At 41.6% G+C, this 27,524-nt stretch overlaps 1 protein-coding gene across 9 annotated transcripts in view; it reads right to left on the reverse strand.

Moving 5' to 3' along the window:
* Positions 1–27,524, reverse strand: part of ARL15 (ARF like GTPase 15) — a 409,746-nt gene that overhangs the window by 351,079 nt on the left and 31,143 nt on the right. For 8 of the 9 annotated variants that reach the window (XR_012330672.1, XM_073802108.1, XM_073802107.1 and 5 more), the window contains one exon: positions 24,545–24,601. The exons of the other annotated variant lie outside the window; for it this stretch is intronic. Coding sequence is in view for 7 of the 8 variants with exons in the window: in XM_073802108.1 (XP_073658209.1) it covers positions 24,545–24,601 (57 nt within the window). In the remaining variant the exon portion in view is untranslated. The remainder of the gene's footprint in view (positions 1–24,544; positions 24,602–27,524) is intronic. 9 annotated transcript variants of the gene reach the window in all.

A 27,524-nucleotide genomic window follows, 5' to 3' on the forward strand; every position in this document is an offset into this window, starting at 1 on the left:
AACCTTCCCAAACCCGTTCTTCCTCCTGTATTCTACATTTCAGTTCACAGCACCACACATCCAAGTTATTGAGCCAGAGTCAGGGAATCCTGCTTAACATTCTCATCTCAACACAACTTTTTTTTTTTTGCCGTAAGCGGGCCTCTCACTGTTGTGGCCTCTCCCGTTGCCGAGCACAGGCTCCAGACGCGCAGGCTCAGCGGCCATGGCTTACGGGCCCAGCCGCTCCGCAGCATGTGGGATCCTCCCGGACCGGGGCACAAACCCGTGTCCCCTGCATCAGCAGGCAGACTCTCAACCACTGCACCACCAGGGAAGCCCTCAACACAACTTTTTATCATTTTTACCTCTTACAAATTTCTTGACTCAGTTTGCTTAATCCCTGCCACGTAGGCCCTAGTACAAAAAGTCCTCTCCATCTCACACCCAGACTGCCGAAGTACCTCCTAGAGATCTCCCTGCCTCCAAACTTAGCCCTACCCTACAGCCAACCTCCCCCCACCCCAATCTGGCTAAAATGCAAAGTGACTGATGCGTTTAGAGGAGGCAGTGAAACCACTGAACAGACCCCGATACCTCCCAAGTAATGACAACCTTAGTGACACATATGTAGTGCTTATTGTCAGGGACTATTCAAAACACATGATGTATATTAAGGCTGACAATGATTCTATGAGGTAGATGTTATTATTATCCCCATTGTACGAATGAAGGTACCACGGAACAGGGAAGTTAAGTAACTTGGGAAAGTTACTAGATAACTTGCGAAAGTAGGTGAGAATTGAACCTAGGAAATCTAATTCCAGAGTCAGTGCTCTTAGCTACGACACTCTTCTCCAGGCTGGTCTCTCCCCGCAGCCCTCTTTGGATAGATACTTCCTGCCGTGCACTTCACATTGAGTAATACCAAATTGCCCATAGTTCCCTCCACACAGCAGACTGTGCCTCTGCTTACGCTAGTCGTCTCAGGGGAACGAGCTTTCCAATGGTTTTTACCAGGCAACCTCTGAATACATTTCACACCTCAGCTCCATCAGCATCTCCAAGCAACCTTTTCTGAACCTCAGGCCTCAATGTCCAGCTCCCCGTCTCCCAAAATCACCACACCCCCCTACCCTGCCCATACTTCTATTTTAGCATTTATTACACTATCCTGAAATTACTTATGTGTCTGTTGCTCCTGGAAACCATCTCTCATTCATCCCTTCTTGCAGTCCTGATATGTAGGATACACTGAAAAATTGTGCGAAGTGAACTCTGATGACAACCACAGTAGAATGAAACTAGAGAGTTTATAGGATTAAGAACTGTCTTGGGGAAAAAAAACAAAAACAAACCCTGGTGCCTCTGCTTTTCAGCACTTCACACTCTGCCAATCTACTCATTCAACATTTCCTAATACTAAGCATACACACCACATTTCTCAGAAGTTTTACTCGCTCATTTGAAAACCCTACAGATGATATCCTACCTGGTAATCAACAGTTTCCCATTACCAAGGTTCAAGCAATGTCCACTGGTAACAAATTAATAAAGAATTGTAAGAGGGCATGCCCAGCCACTTTGGGACAATCAACCTCACTGACCTGTTTGCCAAGAATGCTCATGAAAACTTAACCATTTTCTAGTTATAAACTTCACAGACTGTTAGCACAAGCCCACCCAGATCATTCAGATCCTCATTCATCTGTTCATTGCACGGATAAGAAACTACACGTCAAAAAAAGTGGTCCTGAGTGCCGTGTAACTTGCTAGTGGCAAAGTCCAGGTGAAGATCTTCCCTCCTTGACCCATGGTCCAGATTCTAGCTGTACAATTACTTCTTAGGACATTGTGAATTACTAAAACTGAAATGTTGTAAGTAAGGCTCTCTCCAGGTCAAGAAAAATAAAATGGCCAAACTAAAACTAGCTTTTCTTAGACCTAGTGGGAAATGTGGAAGACAATACAGATTTATTTTTTTAAAAAAAAAGGAAAAAAGCTTTTAATTTTGAAGTGTTTCCACCCTAGGAAAGACAAAACACAAGGCTTAATTCCATGAGAGAGATGGTGGGAACCTTGAGGAGGAGTAAATGGAAGCCACCCAAGAAAGTTTATGCATCAGGTCTAATTGCCAGAACTGCCTGGACCCCCCATTTAAGAAGAAAGATCAACATGTATATTACTTATATCCTAAACATTAACCTCATTCATTTTTGGGTATATAAGACATGAAGATTATTAACCCTGCTTCAAGAAAGATACTTAAATGCCTCATTTCAAAAATGTTAAAACAATCCTTTTAGAACACATCCAAAAAACTACCAATTCTTCCTTCAAATCAACGCCTATAATTACTCTCATTTCTTATCCATTCTTAAAAGTCAAATTCCTGGTCTATCTTTTCTAGTCTTAATTGTTACAAGATGCTCATTGGCCCTGCCAAGTTCGAGAAGTGGAAGACATACAGATATAGTGTGTGTGTGTGTGTGTGTGTGTGTGTGTGTGTGTGTGTGAAAGAGACAGAGACAGAGACAGAGACAGAGACAAAGGACAAGGCAGACACTGTATGAAGTACTTCACATGAATAGTATTACCACTTCTACTACTCAAAACACCCCTACGTGTTATTTTCTCCATTTTATAGAAGAGATCGGCTTTTCGAAATCATCATCAGGATGAGAAACAAGTTTGATTCAAGTAAGTAAACGCCTGATTTTGCAGTCTCTGAAGTGGAAAGATTAAGGTCCAGTGACTTCTGATGAGGAGACATGAAGGTCCCTAAGCAGAAGAGGGCTTGTGACCCTGGGGATCTTGGGGAGAGAAATGACGGTGGAAGGGGGAGCAATGTAGGGACCTGGGTGGTACAGAAGGTCCCAAAAGACCTCAGATGGAGAGCTGGCTGGGGTTACTGAGGGACCGCTGGAGATGGAGCAGGGTCCAAAGGTACTGGGGAGAGAGCCACACTGGCTGTGGAGCAGACTGGACGTCCCTCTGCTAGGGTCCAAGACCAGGTTTGCTCTGGAGAGCTCCAGAATTACAAGTGGGCACACAAAAGGTCACTGGGACCACGATTCCAGCCTAGCTGAAACACAGTTCACTCTCTGAAATGAAACAAATTGTAAAAGACAAGGTCCAACTTTGTCAGTGTTGGAAGTAGTTTAGTTTTCCTATACTTAGTAATCTACCTTCAAAGATGGTTCCAATGAAAGGCTATATTAAGTCAAATCATTCTTTTTTTCCAAATTATTGACCACAGCTTGAGAAGGCTAAAGAAATCTAACACTGCCAATTTGCACAGAAGCCTAGGAAGTGATTCACTTAAAACCCCCTCCCAATTTAGGCAAGAAAAGAAGAAAAGCAAACAATGATGTAAGGCTTTAATTAGTGCCTCGCACTTTTTATGACAAAACACATACTTCAGAGCTTCTAAGGTGGCCCAAAAGACTCTTAAGCATGCTTTGAACTGAAATAAAAAAGATAAACATCTATAGGCTTCTGACAGACATTTAAGTATTTTCACTTAATTAACCCATGCTTTGCTGAGGATGCTTTTTCACATACATACCCACACTAAGGAAAGCCAAACTCCAAAATAATGGACTATTAACACTGGTCAATACAAGTCTGTGAGGTTTTCACCACAGCACCCAGAGATGGCAAAACAAAACTGAGACAGACCCCTGATAAACTTTACGGTTGAAATTCCTATGGCATCTTATGTGCACCCTAATATGTTTCTAATACTTAAAACTGTGGCTCTTTAAAGGGATGTTCTCAGGATCACCTGGGAAGATTTTCCTAAATACCTCAGACCCACTGATTCAGAATCTCCAGGGACAGGAATTCCAACAAGGAGATTTTTATCATGTTCCTTGGTGTCTACTACACTTTCCTGGTTAAGAACACCTGTAACATAATAAGGTAAACCCAGAGTGACCCCAGTTAAGAATACAATCAACTCTAAAGCAGTGGTTCTCAAGCTTGTCTGCACATTAGAATCACCTGGGGGAACATTTACCCACCCCGCCCCCCCCCATGTCTCACCTACACCGAACACTGATTAAGTCAGAGTCTCCGCAGGTGAATCTGGCCACCGGCCTTTTTTAAAGCTACTCATGCAATTCCAACAGCCTGTCAACACTGACAACCACTGAAGCAGCAGAGGGTAACTTCTACCCACTGTTTTAGTTAAGTGCACACTGATGGTTGTAATTGTATGCATGCAAAGAGCTGGCCCATGCAACTATCTGATGAATAGTAACTTATAATGCTCTGAATTTCTCCATATTGGAACAAAACAAATGGTACTCCACGTTACCATCAAAATGCAGGCTAGTGCTGAGAAGCTACAGCCCTTGGAGGAAGTGGCACAACTGTCTGAGGCATCGGGCAGATCTCAGACACGAAGCTAACTGGGTGACAAACGTGCTAAGAAACTCCTAAGCGCTCTGAACGTTCAATAAAAGGTTTCTGGCACCACTCCAGGCAAAAGATGTACTAGTCAGGTAGTTAAGAAAAACTTTCTTTACAGAAGAGACTGGCATCAGTTAAGTCACTTTGTGGAAAGAAACAGTTCATTTCTTCAAACCCTTTCGGTTGCAAAAGAGCATCAGGAAAGTTCTAAAGTGCAGGTTTTTAGATGCTTTCTGTTGCTCTTTAGAAGGAATACATTTTGCTGCTTAGAAACTCACCTATGCTTTTGCTCCCTGAACTTGCTGAGGTTCTGGTAAACAAAGCTTCAACAAAGACACCATCCTTTGAACCAAGTTTAAGCCTTCTCCACCAGTTTGGCCACTGACAGGCTCCGTGTCAGGGGATGAGGGTCAATCAGGATCGGTCAGAGTGACAGGATGGATCAGAGAGCTGGGTCACACCCACTCCCACATGGTACCAAGAGCAGTGCCCAAGTAATCAACATAATCAACACCAGGATGGGGAGTGGGGAGGGTCCTTAAGAAGGTTAAGAACTGATTAAAAAACAAAGTATCACCAAGTGAAAATCTAAGCTCATTCAACTCAATACAAGCAGGTTCTTTGCCAAGCCACAAGAGAAAACTGAAGTAGGCTGATGTTAAAGTTATAGTTAATTATATAATTTAGATAAGGAATCGGTTTGTTTAAAAGTAGGACACATTATAAGTAATTGTATAAGGTTAAGCAAACAGTGAGATTATCAGTACTTTTCTACGATAAAAGAACTTCCCCCAAATTCTGGCAATTTTTAAGCTAAAAGAACTTCCCAAATTTTGGTAGTCTTTTAAGATCACCAACATATTTCTTAAGAAACAGGTCAATCTAGTATTGGGAGATGAAGACTAGGAGAAGGGCCGGGGTGGGGGGGAATATAGTCAGAAAAACTAGACTATCGTGTACAAATTTTCTATCAATTTTTTTTTAAAGTCTCCTGTGGATTAAATTAGGGATTGTCAAACACTGTTCCCAGGGAACAGTGATACTCTGTGTCTTGAAGAGAGGTATTCTGCTACCCAAAATCAGATCATGAAGATCCCTTGCCAGCTAGCAGAGGGGAAAAGTTAACAAGATTGTTCAAGATGTGCTTACCTTTTTAACCTTAGGTACTTGCTGTATAGCATGTCTACACCAGCCTCTGTTATATAAGGAATCTGATTTAATATAAGATTATATAATTAGTTATTTGAAGCTTCCCCCCACCTCCAACATTCTGGAGTGTCACAGAAAGAATGTCATAACTTCTAGGGGCTCTGTTACTACTAAATGAGTTTGAGGTCCAATTAGAGCAATAGTATGGAGTCTGTATTTTTGTTTCTGACTAATCTTAACATATAAATTATAAAGAACTTGACAGAAGAAAAGTAACAGCATCTTTTAGTATAATGGTTCTAAATCACAAAGATCCTCATGATGGTTTTGCATGAAAGGTCCTTGCAAAATATTTCTGATCCACAGTGCCTAGCTTGGTGTTTGACACGAAGTAGGTACTTAGGTAGTTCGTCCTGAGGATGGAGACATGTGAACAGATACGTATGTCCTTAAGTTACTTGGCCTGCGTGGCCTTGCTTTCCTCATCTGGAAAAGGTCAAGATGGCAGGGGGTGGGGGTCAGACAGGGGGAGTTAAGTGTTGTCACAAAATTGATTGCTTCTGCAAAATGTAATAGGAACTTGTCATTTGCAAATCATCTTAGTACAGGATGCTTTTTGCATTAGAGCACGTTGTGCTCTTCTTTCTTTTCTGAACACTAGCAACATCTAAGTTCCTTTCCAGTCCTGCACAACTCTTTGCCTGCCTTTCAAAATCCTCACCCCAGCCCTGTCATGATTTGCATGTGTTTCTATCATGTCCGTTTAGAGACAGGATCTGGAAAGAAAAGTGAACCATGATCTTGAGCCAATTATGGGCAGGACCTGGTAACCTTGTTTTCGCTACTCGAATCTTCAATTCTAGGAATTTATGTTCCCAGGAAAAGACTAGCTACTGACATGGACACATATATAATTACTTTAGATAATTTTCCAAACTCTAATCCAAATCATTTTTCTTATTCTTGCACTTACTCTTTGTTTTAATGGCTGGAAAGGGAAGTGTTAAATTAATTAAACAAGGGAGCCATTAGACTGAGGTGGCTTAAATGCCTGAGTAGCCTCCATAAGGAAACCTAAGCCTGAAATGCTTCAAAATCAAAACCTAAGGTCAGCTGATCATAATCAGTCAACCAGGTTTTCCAAAAAAAAATGCAACCACTTAAACTATAGCCAATCAAATCATTTCCTTGTTTTGCTTCTGCCTCTTTTCTATAAAAGCCTTCCCCCTGTCCCTGTTGGTGGATCGCTCCTAACCACTTCTGGTTTGGTGCTGCCCAATTCAAATCAGTAAGCGCTCAAATAATCTCTTCAAGTTTTTAATGTGCCTCAGTTTATCTTTTAACAGATGTTAAAAAGAAATGTGACAGAAACAAAAGGTAATGTAAAGAGTTTAAAATATGCTAATCACCCTATAAATAAATGCATGGAAAAATACAACTCACTAGTAAAAGTGCAAATTAAAAATCATTATTAGTTTGATAAAAGATATTTTAAAAATTAACACAATTTTATCTTAAGTGGTAAAGATTTTGTTTTGTTTCCCTTTAAATTATAGTACCTAGACTTGAGATAAGGAGGTCTACAAGAGGGCAATCCCTTGCATGCCTAGCTGAAGTGCAAAGTGTATGTCTCTGGAAGGATACTAGTAAAACATATTGGGGAGGGAAAAAAACCTTCAAATGGTCCATACCTTTGACTCAATAGTTTCACATCTAGGAACTTATATTACAGAACTAATCATAGATGTTTATATTAGAAATGAGTTACTGCCTACCCTGTCCATAACCCCATTAGGGCAATCCCACCCCAAACCAAGGCCCAGCAGACTGATCCAGAGGCAAGTCCTTCACCCAAGAGGGACTCAGCTAACACCTGACTTGTGACCTGAGCTAGAAAATAACTGGGCCAAATTCCTCTCTATTAGGAATTCTTATTTGGGCGCTAAATCGTCCTTGTAGGCTTTGGATCTAAGGGGCTATGAGCCAGGGTCAGGACCAGTGACCGCGTGGAGCCAACTTCAACATAAATAAGTTGTTTGATTCATATTTGTAATAATCATGTATTTAATTTCAAAATTAAAAAGAAATGCCAAAATATTTGGTCAGAAGTAACCCAAGTATCTGGTTGCTTGGCAGTGAAGAGGCTATTGGTTTCCTGTTGGTAAAAAGCTGCCCCCTTTCTGAGCCCACATAAAGTAAGGATCTCCAGCAAAACAAGGGTAGGTACTTGTTTCCAGACCACAATTGTCGGTTTCTTCTCTCCCGTTGGTTTCTTTTCAGAGCTGTATATAAACTCAGGGGTATTGACTTCCATTATTTGCTGCCAAAAGAATAACACCTTGTATTTGCAAAACATACTTCTGTGGAGGTAGGGGAAGTGTTTGTAGACATCAGCTAAGTCAGCCAGAATGTCAGAACCACAGGTTGCTGGTGCTTAATGCACTTGAGACATCAACCCATCCTCCTACAGCAGATGGATACTCACAGAGGGGCATCAAACTTTTACTCTATTCATGTATGATTTCTAGCTAGCCCCATTTAAAGCAAAAAGGATCTGAAGCCGCTTACAATTAAAGAGAAAATTGGGATGTTGGGAAAAGCATAATTAGAAAGTTTTAAAGAGGTATGCTCTAGGAGCATCTGCCTTCTCTTGGAAGTCCTGGATCACAAACTGATCCTAAATCCAAACATAATTCCCACACTATCCCCAGAATAGCTCCAGAATACACAAACTCCCACGGCACTTGAACTCTGGCTTGGGCCAGAGTCCCCAAGGCAGCTCAAGATCCTCTGGAGCAAAGGAAAGCCACTCAGATCAGAAGTGGGGTGGAGGGACAGGGGCTTGAGACGCAAAGCCCAGGTTCACCCTAAGAGTCAGTGATCAAGCCAGAGCTGCTGAGAAGCATCAGGACCACAGGCCCAAAGGACCCACCCAGAGACCCCCCCTGGGCCAAGATGAGGTGGGTAGAGGGCAGCACGGCGGTAGGATGGGAAAGCCATGAGGCCAGAGGTAGCTGATGTCACGGACTCCGCGGGGCACACATCTTTTGAGACATAAAGAACAATACAGACCAGGCCAAAGGGGAATGGCAGTACTATACTCAGGCCAGGCAGCGACTTCAACCCTCAATTTCCAGTGGAGACACAGCCCCCGACTCCTGCCAAACTCTGCTCTCAGCTGTGAGTTCAAGGCCAGGGTGGCCTACAAGGGATGGGGCGATCATACAGAGGGAGCCTAACAGAATGCACCTGGGCTAGCTCAGAGCCAACCCCACACCCATCACGAATCTAAACAAGGAGCAGAAAGCCTGGCGCGACCCAGTGAGAACTCACACATCTGAACAGGAAAGGCCACACTCCCCTACCACCACCGCCAACACACACACACGCGCGCACACACACACACACACACACACATATACACACACGCACATACACACACACGCTCTTAACCTTGGGGTTGGCTGCTGTCAAACAGTTCTGTTATCAATTCCTGACTATTCATGCAAGAGGCATAGATACCTAAGTAAACTAAAAAACTATTGATCATCCTAAATCATTTCTTTCCAGGATTAAAAATGTGATTTTGCAGTAACTCAGTATTTCTGTTGATTCACTTACCCTACACATCTCCTCCTTCCCAACACTGATATTAGTTGAAATTCTCTGAAATGGACTGAAAGGGAAATCTATGCATAGGTTAGAGGTGAGTGAGAACTAATCTAAATCTAAACCGCCCAGGATCTTAACAGGCTCTCATAGTTAAGAGGTTATACATAGCCAGACATGCAAAAATCAACTGTATCTTATACACTGCAAGGGAGGTAAATGACTACAATACATCTTACCTCAGAGAAAAAACAAACATATAGAATGACCGAGTAATCTGCTCTCTGACAAACAGAACAATCAGTAGTGTATAACATTATAATATGTTCTTAACAACATCGCTTTTAGTTAGCAAAATGTTTTCTCACTCCAGGCCAGCAACCAGACTGTAATGCAGATACCAAACATTAACCAAAAAAAAAAAATCACAGAAAAGGCTGTCTACCCAGAACACCCTTAGAGTTTACACCCCCTTGACTGGTACAAGTGACTCAGTTACTACAGACACACAAAAATGTGACAAGTGCTAGAATTTATTCTGCAGTCTGAAATCATTTCCCCAAATGAACCAACACGTGTTAGCTTTCAAGTTGGACGCAAACCTTTGCTCAAGACCTGGAGGGGAGGAAACACCTAACGCACTCCCTCAGCCATCCCACCGCGAGATGCCCGGTATGGCCACCCTTAATGTCGCCCCTTCTGAATGTGCATCCTGTATTCTGCACTCTTCTCCCTACACCCTTCCCACCCCCACCCAGAGCTGCCTAGAGGTACAAGCCAAACCACGTTTCTCTACACAGAAAGGGAAGAAGAGCAAGTGTGGTTCCTCCAACCCCAATTCCCATGGTCCCATCCTTATCTCAGGATAGCTGGCGCTCTCACAGCCCATGCAGTTTTATCTTCATGGTCATAACTACACAGGTACCAAGCCACCACTCCCTCTTTGACATCAGATTCATTACAATGAATTCCAGAACTCCAAATTGTTTTCTTTAGAGATGTGTAAAGGTACTATCTGCTTCTTCCGAGTCTGTTCTCTCGCCTTTGGAAGCCCAGGAACTCATTAAAGACTCAAGTCTCAAAGTAGACACAAATACCAAAAGAACAACAGGGCTCTGGTGAAGCTGACTTACTACTTAAGAAATAAAAATCCTCCTGATTTCAACCCATATTTGAGAAAATTCCTTATGAAATGCACAGAGTATTTTCCCTGTCTTAGAGGGGCAGAGTGCTCTAAACAGGATGAAACTCAGGTTGTTGTCAAACATGAGACTCTGACAATGACTCAAGGGTCATCCTTCTGGACACAGAATCATAGAGTTGGACGAAACTTGCAGGTGCCATAGTCAAACCCCTTGTTTTACAAATGGGGATGCCAAGCTCAGGAGAGATGAAGAAATGGGCCCCCAATCATATAATCATCACTTTTCAATGTATCCCAATCTGAGTCATCAATTAATGACACTCCCCAATTCCCCCAAATCACCCAAGCTCAGTACTCAGAATGCACCTAGTTAATGAGTAAACCCTGGGCTTCTCTGCATAGGCCTTAGCAGTATGAGCCAGAGAAAAAAGTTTCGCCTCTCATCTCACCTCCTGGAGGGTGACAGGTCATAGGAAGCAAGACCTGCTCTCATGTGCTGGGAGTGAGGGGCTGCAGAGGGATAACAGTGCTTCCCAGGTCAGAAGGTAACTCCAACATGACTTCCCTACGGACCCAACAGGAGTGCATCACAGTGTCACTGGGGTCATTAACAACACAGCACTGCCAGTCACATCCATCCCGTGGGAGAATGCCTTGGACCGTGATGACCTGTAGGAGGTGACACTTTCTTCTTGCCAACTACACCCATTAATAGACCTCACTGTTATTTTAAAATGCCTGGTGTTCGTGGTTCACAATCCAGTTGGACCACATGATTTAACAAGTTAGATTTGATAAGATGTCCCACCATGTTCAAATTTATCAAGCTAACCCAGAAGGGCCTTCCAGAATAATCAGTTGTATGGCTGTTAGCACAATTGACACCATCTAGGACCCGTACAGTTCCTCCTGTCCTTCCACTGACCCTACCTGGGACTGTAGCGTGAGGTAAATCACTCCTCTGTTGTCAAGGGCTTTATAGTTAATAGATACTGTTTAATAAACATTACGACCAAGTGGCCTGTACGCTCTGTTAGTCCCCAAACAATGATGAAGACCTTCACGGACATACTCTCAGCACCACAAGACTAGTTACACATTCACACATCTTGACTTAGGGACGCACTTCCAATTTCCTAGCACGTACCCCCATACCCTGGGTTCACTTTAAAACTGTCCCAGTGCCCCCTCGGCGGTGCAGAGTACAGCTGCGAATGCCTCCAATCATTGTCTAGCTGATCCAGATGCCACCCTGTAAGTTATCCTAGAAGAAACTGAGCCATTGATTATACGGAGCTGCCTAGTTTTCCGGTCTCAATCTACCTTCTCATTTCAGTGGGCGCTTTTCATTCCCTCCATCCTCCAACATCAGTAGTTCCCTCAAAGGGTCAGGATGCTGTCTTACCTCTAGAGTCTAGCACTTTAATTGACATACAGTAGATACTCAATAGATATTTGTCAAACTGAACTGGTCCTATGTTGGTTATGGAAATACTGGGACTAAATATGCAAAAAAAAACCCAGAGAACTTCACAATAGCCTGGGTTTTAATTTATTACATGTGTAATCATACAGCATATACACTGAAAATATCCTTAGAGAATATCCACTCTAGTTCTCTTTTACATAGCAGAAAACAGGCTCAGGACAGGTAAGTGAATATCCCATATTTACCTGTTACAAAGCTGGACCCCCACTTCTCTCTCTAATACACACACACACACACACACACACACACACACGACACACACACACACCATTACTACCACCTCTTTTTAGGGAAAATAGGAAGTCATTTGCTCTTATCATCTAGGAATGAACAAGCAAAAATTCCAATGAGACTCTAGTTAATTGGATTCCCAATTGAGGTTTCACATTAATGTGCCCCAGAGAATAATGTGCTATGTTTAAATTAATAGTGTAATAAATTAAATTAATACTTAATGTGCTACATTTATCCATGATATTGCATGTTTTCAATACAAGGTCTCCCCTGAAAATCATTAAGTCAATGGAAGAATGTGTACTCTGAGATGAAAGCTTACATGCATGTTAAGGGCCATTTCGTTTCAGGATCTGCTATCTCAACCTCTTTCATTTAAGAAATCTATTTTCCAACAAACCTTTCTATACATAAAACATCCATCTCCCACACACAATCCTAAATTTAAATGGATATTCCTGCCTCTCTTCAACAACCTTTTTTTTTTTCCCCCTAAGATTTAAGCCATCATCTAAGCTTCTGGTTTCGATGCTGCTTTACAAATGAAGCTGGATTCACAAGAAGCAGAATTAGGGCTGATTTTTAGTGAGAGTTTCATTCAAACTTATCATTTTCAGAAGAGAATAGTAAGACCCAGATTATAAAATATTTTGCCCAACATTATTCAAGTAAACAGCAGGGCCTAAATCAGAACCTGCCTTTGCAATCCACAAATCTGCCTGCCTTTATGGCATTGATTTTTAGACTCTCAAAGGACTAGTACCGAAAAACTGTCTCTTCCCTAAAACATGACCAAACCCCAGTAATCTATTTTCATTCCTTCGTTAATAACCATACTCCTATTTCATATTCCATGTCTAGACTGCTAGGTTTTGTTCTTTCTTCCCATGACAGCAATTATTTTCTCCTATCTCTAATAGGTAAAATAATGGTAAAGTATACTTATCTTTCCCTCCTGCCAGCAAAGCTGAGAGCCCCTTCTTGTACTCTTCATGTGAGCTCATTAAAATGAACATTTTTTAAATTCTAAATCTGTTAAAAGTTTTATCAAAGTTCTACATTAGCTTAATTCCCCCCCAACACACACACACACACACACACACACACACACACACACGCAAAATTCAGTTTGTGATCCTTTCAAAGTAAAAGTTTAGACAGGAAATTAGATGATGAAATTCAGCGAAATGAACAGGCACTTTAATTCCTCTTGCCGGGCACCAGCAACAGAAAGTAGCATTTGGGAACATAATGGACATAACAGGAGTCATTGGGCAGTAAAACTTCTGGCTTATCTTTTCCTCTAGGTTGAATTCATGTGATGGGGTGGAAAATCAGGATAACAATATAGCAAATTTTCCATACTGCTGCCTACAATCGTTGGGGAAATGTTAAGGCAGAGATTACAGGACCAATGGCATAGCACTGTGTTGTTCTGGTTTTTTTTAAACGTTAATCATAGGCTAAAGTGAATTATGCATTTATAAAAAATAAAAGCACAAAAAAATCTAATATTAATGATTCTGTGATAACCCAACTATAATTAATAGTTTGCATTTTGAACCTGTACCAGATAAAGCTGAAATGTAGTTGAAATGTCCCAGTTAATCTATCACTGTCACTGTTAACAAATGAAACAAGACTAGAGCATTCAAATATAATGAAGCATATTTTGTTAAAAAATCTTTCTACCTCCACAGCAATGACAGTAAAAAAGGAACCACAATTTTTAAAAGATAAAGACTAACCCCAATAAAGATGTTAAAATAAATAAATAAATAAATAAATAAATAAAAGATAAAGACTAAAGGGAAAAGGTAGTATTTTAATCATGGAGTATAAAATAATGAGATGAATGTATGCTTCCTAGCCCACTGTCCAGAACCCAGAATCATATTGTGACTTATCAATGTTATTTTTAGTGACCAGCTGACAATTTGAGTGTACTTGCCTTCAATTTTGTTGAAAGCGAAGAACTGAAAATGACTTAACTGGTCATATTAGAGTTGTTCACTTCCTCAACACCATTTTGAATTTTTCCTTTGTTTTGTGCCCTGCAGGTTTTTATATCTGAGGCCAATACACCATGAAAAGACTCAGAAGTAAGAGCACTGGCTTCTCTCTTAACTGGAAGTAGGGTAGTTGTGAAAGGGGGGTGATAGAAGAATTTATATAGATGGACACTTATTTCCTTAACAATCATCTCAATGCCAGCATACCTCTTAGAATGTCTTTGTGTATCCCAGGGGCAGGTATTACCAATTCTAACCCACTGATTGGAGCTCTGTTCATGCATTCATTCACTCCAAAAATATTCTCTGAGCACCTGCAACATGTCAGGCACTTATCTAGGTACTGGAGGTACAACAGTGAACGAAACAAGTAAGACTCCCTGCCTTCATGGACCTTCCAAGTCAGAGTGCACAATCTGTGAAATGTGTGATTGGTGCTATAGCCGGAGCTGCCCGAGTCTCCTGGAGTCTGGGCAAAGCTCTCCCTTTTCCCCAACCCAAAGAACCATATACCTATTCGGTCAATGCATAGTTATTGAGCACCAACTACATGCCAGAGCCCTAGCTAAACTCAAAGGAATACGGAGGACATAGACTGATTCTTCAATATACAATAAGCATAAAGCCTCTCATTCAGATTCACTTTGTATAATATTCTAAGTCAATGTTTAAGTAAATTTGAGTTCTACAAAGCAAAGACCAAATGATCACCAGGGTCAATTATATTCTCTATATACATAATATTAATCTACTTGCTCTGCTTAAAATCTAAAACACAATTGTGTTCCCAAATTATGGATGTAAGTAAACATATCCTTGATAGTGACTGCATTCTAAAATAATTTTTAAGCCTTGACAAAAACAAGTTATTTTCCCTATCAAGACAAAAGTACTAGTCTTAAGGACTAAACACTGAACATTTGTCAAGAAAACAGTCAGGACTTCCCTGGTGGTCCAGTGGTTAAGACTCCGTGCTCCCAGTGCAGTGGGCCCGGGTTCCATCCCTGGTCAGGGAACTAGATCCCACATGCCGGAACTAAGATCCCACCTGCCGCAACTAAGACCCGGCACAGACAAATAAATAAATAAATATTAAAAAAAGAAGAAGAAAAACAGAAAAAACTTTAAACAACAAAAAAAAGTCAATCATCTGTGAAAAGAGACAACATAAAAATACGCATTTCCTAGGGTGGAAATTTCCATCAACCAGACACACTTTTGTTAAGGACCACCATGTCATTTATATTGGGAAATATTAAACATTTTAAGTTCCTAAGTTAAATGATTCTACACGTTTATCAAGAACAGAGCCCCTCCACCTAACCACACAGCTACAATTGATAATAACCAAATGAAGCCTTCCAAAAGGCCTTTGTAAAGAATGATCCCCATGTAACTAATCAATTTTCTACTGCCTCTTTTTTGTGTTGCCTTTTAAATCAGGATATCTACAGTCAAGAAATGAGAAATATTATACTTCATAAATAAAGTTGAGTTAACAGAGAATATATAATTAGAATTTCTTCTCCACTCGTGATAATAGACTTGCAGTTATAGCCACTATTTCATACCATTAAGCCTTGAAAGTGAAGGCAGCTAGCACACCCTGAAAGCTGAACTCTTAACTCTGCTTTCAACTGCACAACAGCCTAACCAAGAGAACAACCTGGAATAGACTATATTGTTTATTAACACTGGAACCCAAATGAAGGAAAATGCTCTCTAAGGTTTCATCTAGATCAAAATATCCCAAGTCAAAAAAAAAAAAAATTTCTGAAACTTCAGCAAGCTGTATTGAATTTAGATAGTCCCTTGCCTGACCTCAAAATACGGTACAAAGTTATAATGAAAAGATATAATATAGATGATGTCGTAAATGCATAAAGGATACTATAGCCTCTAAGTAGGGTGTAGTCTGTGAATTCTGGGTAAAGCTAGAAAATATCAGCCCCAGATTTAGGTTTTAAATAAATTTTAAAAAAGATATCAACCACCAATGATAAGATAAATTGGCATCATGTACCCCTAATGAGATGCAATGAGGATACGATGTCACCTCCATAATATTCCTGCCAAAATTTTTAACATGAGTCTAATCATGATGGAACAGTTACACAGGTCTAAACTGAAAGACGTTCTGCAAAATAACTGGCCTGGCCCTTTCAGAAATGTCTTTGAATAAAAGACAAAAAAAAAAAAAAAGAAAAGAAAATATTAAGAAACTACTCTAAATTCAACAAAGTCATATTGAACATCTACTGCCTGGAGTGTAGTAAAGTGTGTTGGGTAAGGGTTTAGAATTCAGCATAAATCCACTCAAATTCTGGCTCCAAATCCCGTCTCCACCATGCGGAAAAGACATTTAAGCACACTATGCCCCTGTTGTCTCTCTATCAAATGAGGATAATAATAGCGCCTTCTTCACAAGATTGTAGAGAATTAAATGATTTCACCTATAAAGGCCTTAGCACACTTAGTAAGTGCTCAGTAAATGCCAGTGGTGATAAATAATGATGTTGGTGGTAAAGAGCCATCAGATGCTGGGGGTAAAGGGAGAAACAGAATGACAGGGTCACTGCCCTCGGTGAGCTTACAGTTAGAGGAAAATTAACAGGAAATTCTAAGACTGTGAAATACAGGTACTTTGGCTGGTGAAAGACTCTAGAGTGCAAAGACAGGGACACCTTAGAAAGAGCATTTAATCCAGGTATTGGAAGTCATGGAGGGCTTCCCAGAAGAGGTGTCAGCTCACCATTCCAGGATGAGACGATAGCACGTACAAAGTGCTGGAAGTAGAAAAGAGAACAGACCAAGAGCTGAAGATAGATGAGTATGCCTGGAATATACAATGCTGGAGGTGGAAGAGGAGATAGAGAGAGAAGGCTAAATGGACAAGCAGGATCAACCCACGCAGGGCACCTTATAAACTTTGTTAAGGATTCTGGGCTTTAACTTAAGAGCCATGGGAGGCTACTGAGACATTTACAGCATAAGCAGAAATGCATTTCACAGTTATGCTGATTACAGAAGGTAGAAGTGGATTGGGAGGGGGCAACATTGGAAAGGGATGACCAGCTAAGAGGAGCTTGTTAGGGTTTTCCAGGCAAAAAATAGTGGTACTAGAACCTGGGTAATAGCAGCAAAGAGAGATGACTAGGATGGGAGAGGTCCAAACCTGGGGACCGATAAGATGATGAGGCCGGGGAGAGCTGAGGACTGAGTTCAGTTCCTGGCATGGCCGCTGGGTGCGCTGTCGCGCCAGTCACGGAGAAAGGAAGCATGGGCCATGAGCGAGCGGGTTTGGGGTGGGAAGAGAGTGGGGTCAGTCGGGTCAGACTCAGCGTGAAGGGCCACCCGAGTGGAGCTGTGCTGGAGTCACTAAGGTCTGCAGCAGACAAGCCTTGATGGTGAGAGGAAAGGATACATTCTACATTCCCCAGAATAAAACACCTAAACCAAACAGATTTTATCTTGTTCTCATATAGGCTCCAATTTCAAAAGATTAAAAAAAAAAAAAAAAAGCATGGCATTCCTGTCAATCTCACACATTTCATGGTGTAACTCTCTTACTGTATAAACAGAGAGTTGATGGATATTTGTGGCTCTCAACAAGTTCATTAAACCTCAAACTTTAAATCCCCCGCCAGGAAGGTTAGCAACATTAGCCAGATATTCTTGCTCTACTTGAGCACATTATTTTGTTTATTAAAGAAAGCAAGCAATCATCAACTCTCACCTCCTAGATTATAAAGCATATAACCTTCCACTTACACCCTTCAAAATAAAATTGTCAAAATACAAATGTGCACTAACCACGTGTCTGTGCACAAAAGTACATATAATATGCTGATACGTGTAAATAAAATACTAGACTTGATCTTGGCCCGTAAAGCCTCAGTTATCCACCCAACCAGAAGGCGGACTTGTCACAAACACAAAATCACTCTTGTTGCCCCACTAGGTGCTCATTCAACGTGTGCACTGGCAATGGCTACCAGCAATGCTGACTCTCCTCCACACCTTCCTCAGGGTATACTGCCCTGTGTGAAGCTGAAGTGCAGATCAATTTGCCTTAGCTTATTTCCTCACGAGACAGCAAATTGTCCCCCAATGTCCATTCTCTTCTCCCCATTAGGAATAGAACCCCCAGAGTCTTAGCTCCTCACCAGAGCCCCCATTTCTAAGCCTCTCCTGCAGTGACACAGTCATGTGACTCAATTTCCGGGACTTGGGAGGTGAGGGGAAGTGTGTAGAACTTCCATGTGACACCCATAAAGGGAACTGCTTGGCCTCCATTCCTCTTTCCCAAAAACCTAACAGACACGGGAGTGGTGAGCTGTCTTCAACCTGCACAGGAGCAGAATAAACTAGGCAATGGAAGAACATGCTAGAAGGAGCCTGAGTCCCTAAAGGACTCATGAAGCAAAGGGCTAGATTCCAAACTGACTACCAGCTTAGAATCTGATATGAAATAGAAACTTAACTCTGTTTAAACCACTGTTATTTTGATCTTCACTAAAACAGCCAAACCAATAACTTAATTCATTTCCGTTCCATTAAGGTCTCCAATAATGCTGAATTTCAATTAACGTGTGCCTCCCTTTGTCTTGGAGCTTTTCATTTCTTTATTAGGACTGCAGACATCTCAGCATCCCACACAATTTACAATAAATATTTAATCTGGAGCCTTCAAGGAGCACAGAAAACAGGGACAGTCAACACCACTCCTCTCCACATGGTCATGTATTAAAGCTGCCCTTTAGTTTGTTCCCAGAGCAAAGACTTGCAGAGCCCATATGCGGGACTGCCAGTCTGTCTGACACGTGTTTAACCTTGGTGTTTTACTGACAGTAACATCCTAAACCCGGCATCAGGATTGCCTACCTTGATTTCCTTTCCCTCCAGGAATGATGACAGATTTTACTGAGTCCTCTATACTTTCTTCTTTGGTGCCTGTGGTACACAGCATGCTGCTTCCCTTCCCCTCCTCCATGAGATGTTCATGTCCTAATCCTCAAAACCCATGACTATGTTACCTTACGTGGCAAAAAGGGGGCGTCACAGGTGTGATTAAGCATCTTGAGATGGGAATGGGAAGGTTGGCCTGGATTATCCAGGTGTGCCCAATTTAATTACTAGGGTCCTTATAAAGAGAGAGAGAGGATTATTAGATGTGTTAGAGAAGACGTGATGACAGAAACAGAGATGTGGCAAATGGAGAAGCTGAAGTGATGCCACTGCTAGGAGGGGGCCAAGAGCAAAGGAATACAGGCGGCCACCAAAGGTAAGGATCAGATTGTCCTCTAGAGCCTCCAGAAAGAGTGCAGCCCTGCCAACATCTTGGTTTTAGCCCAGTGAGACCCACTTCAGACTTCTGACCTTCAGAATGATAAGAGAATAAATACATGTTGCTTTAAGCTACTAAATTTGTGGTAATTTGTTTCAGCAGCAAAAAGGAAACAAATACAGTGTCCTTACAAGTGGCACTATATGTTGTAAAAACTCAAAGTTTAGGGCAGGATTTGTTCAGACTTAAAGAGCTAGATTAAAATCAGTTTTAATAATATACAATATTACTAATAGTATTATTAATAATGATATGCAACTGTTGTGCGATTTATTCTAATAGGTAGCCCTCCCTGCCCGCTCCTTAAAAATAAAGTCACAGAAGTTGAATATGAGCATTGTGTGGCAGGTACAAGCAAATGTTACAGCTCGGTAAAAGGATAATCACTACCCACTACTGAATGCATCTGTATCTCAGGATGAATCTACATGCCATTTTCACAAATGCTGTTATTGTTGTAAATGATGTATGTTTTCTCTGCTAGTAAAACAGCATTTGATACTTTCTGCAAAGTCAAAAGAAGAATTTAAAGAGTTTTTAAAGCTCTTATTATTAACCAAAATCACTAGCCACACACAATATTTTACTGCTATTATTTAGTTCAAATCTCATTCATCACTAGATTGAGTTTTAGTTCACGCAGGGGTTGGGTACGGAGAGGGAACAATCAGCCCATAGGGTCCGTGTGCTTCAAACAGTACCATCCTGGAGGAGGCAAGATTAACTGGCCCGGCTTCATTCATCTTGGCCTCCGAGCTTTCAGGTTTTTGTTGTTGTTGTTGTTGTTTTTGCGGTACGCGGGCCTCTCACTGTTGTGGTCTCTCCCGTTGCGAAGCACAGGCTCCGGATGCGCAGGCTCAGAGGCCATGGCTCACAGGCCCAGCCGCTCTGCAGCATGTGGGATCTTCCCGGACCAGGGTAGGAACCCGTGTCCCCTGCATCGGCAGGCGGACTCTCAACCACTGCGCCACCAGGGAAGCCCCGAGCTTTCAGTTTTGACCAAAGGGGTTCGCACTCCAACAAGGAAGGTGGCTAGATGCCCAAATGACCACTCCAATCCTCACCCCACTTCAAGCCACCACCAGCTGGTTGTCCACCACGGTGCTCTGGCTCTGATAACAATAACAGTTCCCAACTCAGAGGCGTCTGGGAACAACTGCAAGTCCCTTTGAGGGTATTTACCCCGACATTCCAAAGGGGAGTCCTAAACTATGCCCTAGCATGCCCTCTAGCCCGGAGTTAATCCACACCTGACTGCCAAAGGTTCATTTCAAGATCCCTTTCTCAAGTATGGCCTGTTGCCATTGCTCGAATTTCAAAAAAAACCATAGACCCACAATTGTGATGTAAACTCTTGGCCTGGACTTACTTCCCCTTCTTCTTCCTGACCAGAACCCAGTGAATGTTGTTTAATACCCAAAATAGTCTAGATTCTCATAACAGGTCTTCTTTTGTTTCAAAAACTAAATTACCTCTTTGTAAGATGTCAGGATATCACATTTGAGAGAACACACTCTGTCCTGTGCTACAGGGCACAGGAAAGGAAGTTATCTCCTCAGAACAGATGCTTCATCTAAAGACCTTCTTCTGTTTTGCTCTGTTTCAATTTGTCCTAGCATTTGGGTTTGGGAGCGGCTATCACTCCATCACTGATAGTGCGTACGTTTCTCTACCCACGCCTTAAGATCCCTGCCTAGAAAATTGAGGTAGGATTTGTTTTCTTCAGCTTCCTGAGTTAAGGCACTCTAAACAAGCATCATTTCCTTTCGATGTCTAGAGAAAGCTCTGTCCACTCCAAACACTGGAGAGAAAAGTGGATGTCATGCAAAGGACAGCCTTTGTTTTCTCTGAGTAATGGTTTTCATTAAACTGTTTAGTATATAAGGTTCAGTATGCACTCACCTGCATACAACACATTTACTTTTTTTAAAAAATAAATTTCTTTATTTTATTTATTTTTGGCTGTGTTGGGTCTTTGTTGCTGCGAGCAGGCTTTTCTCTAGTTGGCGGCGAGCGGGGGCTACTCTTCGTTGCAGTGCGCAGGCTTCTCATTGTGGTGGCTTCTCTTGTTGTGGAGCATGGGCTCTAGGTGTGCAGGCTTCAGCAGTTAAGGCACGCAGACTCAGTAGTTGTGGCTCGTGGGCTCTACAGTGCAGGCTCAGGAGTTGTGGCGCATGCACGGGCTTAGTTGCTCCGCGGCATGTGGAATCTTCCCAGACCAGGGCTCGAATCCGTGTCCCTTGCATTGGCAGGCGGATTCTTAACCACTGTGCCACCAGGGAAGCCCAACACATTTACTTTTATACGTTGGAAGTTTTCAGCGTGTCTGTCCTGTATACATTCCATTTTGGTCTTGGCTCATTTCAGATTACGGATCCCAAATATGTAAGAAGTACGGCTTTTCTCTCCTTAGTTAAGTGCTTAAGCTGCTTTTTAGCAACGTTAGAGGCATATAGAAATAAAAGTCATGTCAACTACCTATCACCATCGTCTCAGACATTCACCCATAATCTTTAGTTTCCTCCTCTACTTTGTTTTACTTAAAACTTAGCATTTCTTTTCAACAGGTACTTCTAAGTTTTTCATGTTTGTTTATGTTCTTTATTTACAATTCACAAGATTTTTTTTTCCCCTCCCTGTTTTAGTCTGCTTGGGCTGCTGTAACAAATTATGAAAGAATGGGTGGCTTAAACGACAGACATTTCTCACAGTCCTAGAGTTAGAAGTCCGAGATCAGAGTGCCAGCACAGTCGGGTTCTGGTAAGAGCTCTTTCCCTGGCTTATGGAAGGCTGCCTTCCTGATTCACAGCACAGGGAAAGAGAGAGAGCAAACTCTCTGATGTCTCTTCTAAGGGTTAATCCCCTCACAAGGACCCCACCCCCTCACGACTGTATCTAAACCTAATTTCCTCCCAAAGGCCCCATCTCCAAACACCATCACACTGAGGGTTAGGGCTTCGACACGTGAATTCTGGGTAGGAGCACAAATCTCTCCACAGCACTCTCCTTTAAGGACAATTTTTATCTGCCTTAGAATTAGTCCACAGCAAGAGCTTCTTCACTAAATAAACAGAGATGAGCACCTGCATGGTCCCAGGCCCAGGCTAAGTGCTAGGTAATCGAGGATGACCAAGCACCATTCCTGACATCAACAGTCCCGGTGTTCTCAGGCTCTAGTGGTAAATACACTGTTGTGTTGACTTCCCGCGGTGCCCACACTCAGATCTCCCGTCTAGAGAAGCACAGCCGGCTGACAGCCTCGAGCGGCCACAGCTGCAGGCATTCGTGCTGAGACGGTACTTCTGCTGGGCTGCTGCCAGCCAGTGCCCGGGCACTCAGAGGTCCTGGAGTTGGGCCTTTCCTGCACATCATGGGACTCCTCAAACAGGCAGCTTTGTTCAAGGACACCCCCCCCCCATCAACAACAACAAAAATACTAACAAAGTAACTTCAGATAAACAACAGAAAACATGTCTAGCCCCAAGTAATCTATTCATCTAACTGGGGATAAATGTCACCCAATTTTGTTTTGAGATGGCAAATATACACAAAATCCAGCATCTTGAGGGAAAACATAAAATACATAAAAAGATACTCAGCTGAGACAAGCAGCTAACACAAGTGAGAAAAGGAATAAAGAAAATGTGCTTTTTCTAAGTTCAAACTAAGGCAAAACTGAAAAGGGTGCTCACACCAATATAACTGAACAGATAGCTACTGAGCACCTACCGTGTGCCAGACGCTGTGGAAGGTACAAGGATAAGCACAGCTAGGCAATCTGTGGTCATATCTTTTACTCAGAGCTCTTGCTTCATTCATTCTAAACAATTTCCCTAAACTTCTTGTGCACACATATTCACACTCCTCTGTGCAAGGTGGATGAGAAACAAAATCACCTTAAGTCTTTTTAAACCCTTCCACAGAAAACAATTTGGTCTTCAAAAGTAAACATCATTCCATTTCCTGTTCACTCTCAGAATCCCCTCCCTAGGCCTTCAAAGGGAAAAAGTCAAGATACTTTGTCACTGAGTCTTTACATTAGAAAAGTTCTTTAATGGTCATCTACATAGACACATCCCTATATTTCTGAATTACGAAATGGGCTGGCTCACGGCACTGGAGTCAACTGACAGACTCATATAAAAAAAAAAAATTCCAAAATACACCAACATTTTCTATATTTTTGTGTTGTGAAGTATATCATACATACAAAAAAGTATATGAAGCAAATATGTTGTTTAAAGAATAACTATAAAGCCAGCACCATGTGCCCACCATTCAAGTTAAGAAGCAGAACATCACTAAAACTTTTAAAGCCTTTTCCTCGCCTCCACTTTCCTAGAGCAGAATTTCTCAGCCTCAGCACTGCTGACATTCTGGGCCAGATAACTACTAAGTGCTTACCCAGTGTATTGCTGGATGTTTAGCAACACCCCTGGCCTCCGCCCAGTGGATGCCAGTAGCATGCCACCACCACCCTCGGGAGAAGCAACCAAAAACGTCTCCAGCCATTGCCACATAGCCCCTGGAGGGCAAAATCGTCACCCCCCCACCCCCACCCCCGTCGAGGACTGCTGCCCTAGAGGTAACGACATCCGAATTTTTACATTTCTTTATAATTTATCTGTCTATTTATGTAACCTTAAAACAATGTATTGCTTAGTGCTGCCGTTTTCAAACTTTGTAGAAATCAAATCATACTGCATGTATTTTCCTGTGATTTGTTTTTTAATCAACATTATATTTGTAAAATGTAACCACTGTGTATTATAGCTGTAGTTCATATATTACTTTTAGTTTATAATGTTTGCTGCTGTACGGTATCCTATGAAATTAACTAAAATGCCACAATCCAATCTATTACTGATAGACATTTGCATTATTTCTAATATTTTCCTTTTATGAATACTTCTGCTGGAACTTTCCCTGCACAGGTCTTCTTATAATTATGCAACAATTTCTCTGAAGTACACACCTAGGAGTAGATTTGCGCGGGTCATAGAACATTCTGGTACTCAACTTTATTATTTTCCGAAGTGGCTGTATAAATTTACACTCTCACCAGCAGTGGAGGACAATTCCCATAGCTCCATACACTCTCCAGCACGCAGTTCTTCATTTATACTTTCATGACATTTGGTACCGAAAAAATATACATTGCTTACCGTGTAAATGCCAATTCTACAGACAGCAAATGAGATCTGGATACATTCAGACATTCTCTACAAGATTAAAATAAGAGATTACAACTAAATGTTTGTTCCATAGAACTGACTTCTCCCCTCTTGTCTTGCTTCTCTCTCTAAAGAGAATCTGTTGTCTTTTGACACCTGCTTTACGAGCAAGTGGCTGAAATTTTTTCCTTCTGCTTTTTCTAGGCCAGCTCAAATAAAACAGAGATAATAAAGTATGTAGCATAGTGCCTTATCATGGGACTATAAAGCAGATACTTCAATCTCTAATTCAACAGCATAATTTAAGGAATGTGATTTATTGTAATCATTTGATTACATTTCTTTAAATCCTGCTCTAATATCTAATTTTCAATGATTAATTCTTTGACTGCTAGAAGTAGTTTTATAAGCACTTATTTTTTTTTTTAGTTCAATTCTTACTAGATCATAAATGTCTACAATGCTTACAGAAAACTAACCTTTGTTAAAATAAAAAAAACGTAAAAGCTCTTGGTTATATACTAAAAGTTTTGAATGGACTGAATTTAAAGAGAAGCCTAAGGTCCTTGGTCTCAGAATATCAATGACAGCACTCAAATTAGAGTTCACAACTTCTCATACCCAAATCAAGTTCAGACTCCTAAAGCTCATTTCCACTCACAATACCATGTATACCAAACACGAGTATTGATTTATTGCCTTTTCTTTAACTGGAGGAATATTTTTAGCACATTAAATCGGTATGTAGTCAAAACAACTCTAACTTTATACAGTCCAACACTGTTATTATGGTTTACTGCTGGCAAGAAAAAGCTTCTCTGTGGAGTTTATAATGCCCAAATCTGGCAATCATGGTTGTATCCGCTGCACCAAGGAAACAGAGACACAAGATCCCCGATTCCCATGGTAGCCAAAAAGGCTTCCAAAGAGATGTTCCTTCGGAAGAGAAGGCCAAAAACTCGTATCAGACTGATTCTGCAAAATGATCCAGCCTCTTCAGATGGCCATAAGAAACTAATTCTGTATGATTAAAGGAATTGGTAAGGAAAATATTGAAAGCCAAGGCTACATTGCATGGATATGCAAAATTAAAAATTACAGCAATGGAAAAACCAAACTCATGAGATAATTTGTTGTGTAAAGTTCTTAAACTCTAAACTTACAAAAAGTTCCAGGTGCTACTGTTCACATGAATGGCTGACGATTTAATATTGGGGATCATTTCTATTATTAAGGTATCATACCACCATGGCACTATTGGGTTTCTTTATTCTGCATAAAATACACTACTGGAAACACCCCAGGGCAATGCCACTGGCCTCCTCAGAGCTGAATGACAGAATACTCACTACCTTGCCCAACGTTTATTCTCCCTTCCACCTTTGGAAATTACCCTGATTTTTACTTTTGTACAAAATGAATTATTTAACAGCTCTCCCAGTAATCTGGAAAGCTTATTTTCCCCAAGTGAAAGATAACTATCTTATTTTATGTCACCTGGAACAAGAGTCTATTTCCCCGCCATCCCTGGAGCTGGGGACTGTCGCGTGACTCAGTTCTCTGTAATGAGATGCATAAAGTGAAGGATGCGTAAAGTGAACTGACTCTAAGAAGGACCCTTTTACTCTTCTGCCTTTCCTACTTCTTCTTCTGCAATTGAGATTTCATGTAGCCCCAGCAGGGGCCTTAGATTGGGAGGAGCCCCGAGAACAGTGGACACGGGAAGTGAAGCCCAAGGATGAGCAAACCTGGAGACTCAAAGGGCAGTGGAGCTGCCATACCTGCCTCCTCCAAACTGTGTACATGAAAGAGAGATAAACCTCTAACTTGTTTAAAGACTGTGTGTCTCTCTCAACCGACTAACCCTAACTGGTACAGAGCAATACTCTAAGAAATAGTCAGTTTTAACAAGCGGGTTTCCCCGGGGCCTTAAAAGAAAGAGACCCAGCATTTGTCATTAGAGCTCTTTTTAAGAGCTTAATCTTAAAAACAGCTTGACCTTTTAAAGGGGGGAGACGTATTTATTCTTCAGTTACTAAAAACCTACTTTCCAATCCTTTTCACACTCCCAAAATGTACAAGCACTGTTACTGGGATTGCCAAAATTATTACCCTTGAAAACCCTCAACTTATTTTGTGTAATTTTTTTCTCACTAGCCATATTTCCTCCTTCTCTCTAACCTCTAATCCTTACAAATACTGCCTTATCCCTGAACATCTGACCTCAAACCAAGCAGCACATCTATTGCTCAAACTCCAAATTCATTCTAACAGTAATGTTCTCGGGAACGGGCTTCTTTACTCTCATTAGAGGGAGTCGAATAAAAAGAGATATTTAAAAGCATAATGAAACTTCTTTGGGTCATGCTGTAGGAAATGGTTATAAATTTTAAATGATTAGTTCATATTCTTTCCGTATATAGATGCTCTATTGGCAAGAACCCATTTTAAAAACCCAGAGGACAGGGGCTTCCCTGGTGGCACAGTGATTGAGAGTCCGCCTGCCGATGCAGGGGACACGGGTTCGTGCCCCGGTCCGGGAAGATCCCACATGCCGCGGAGCGGCTGGGCCCGTGAGCCATGGCCGCTGAGCCTGCGCGTCCGGAGCCTGTGCTCCGCAACGGGAGAGGCCACAGCAGTGAGAGGCCCACGTACCCCAAAAAAAAAAAAAAAAAAAAAAAAAAAACAACCCATGGGACAGAACGCATAGCTTGGAATGAAAGATGAGTAATCATCCCCAAGGAAAGAATGGATCTCTACCCTAGATAAACTCTGACCCAGTAGCCTCTATACCAGCATTGATAAATCTCCGTCTAGACTCACCTGAGGAAGAACGAAAGGATATTATTTCAAAAGCAATAACCTTCAGAGTAATCGCACCTTCTTTGCTGCCTCATCTGATGAAAGTGCAGAAAAGAAGTGCTGTCAAGAGCAAGTCACAGATTGGTTACAGTCTGTTAAGACAGGGCTA

Source organism: Tursiops truncatus, chromosome 3 (assembly GCF_011762595.2).
Source record: "Tursiops truncatus isolate mTurTru1 chromosome 3, mTurTru1.mat.Y, whole genome shotgun sequence".
NCBI classification, from domain to species: Eukaryota; Metazoa; Chordata; class Mammalia; order Artiodactyla; family Delphinidae; genus Tursiops; species Tursiops truncatus.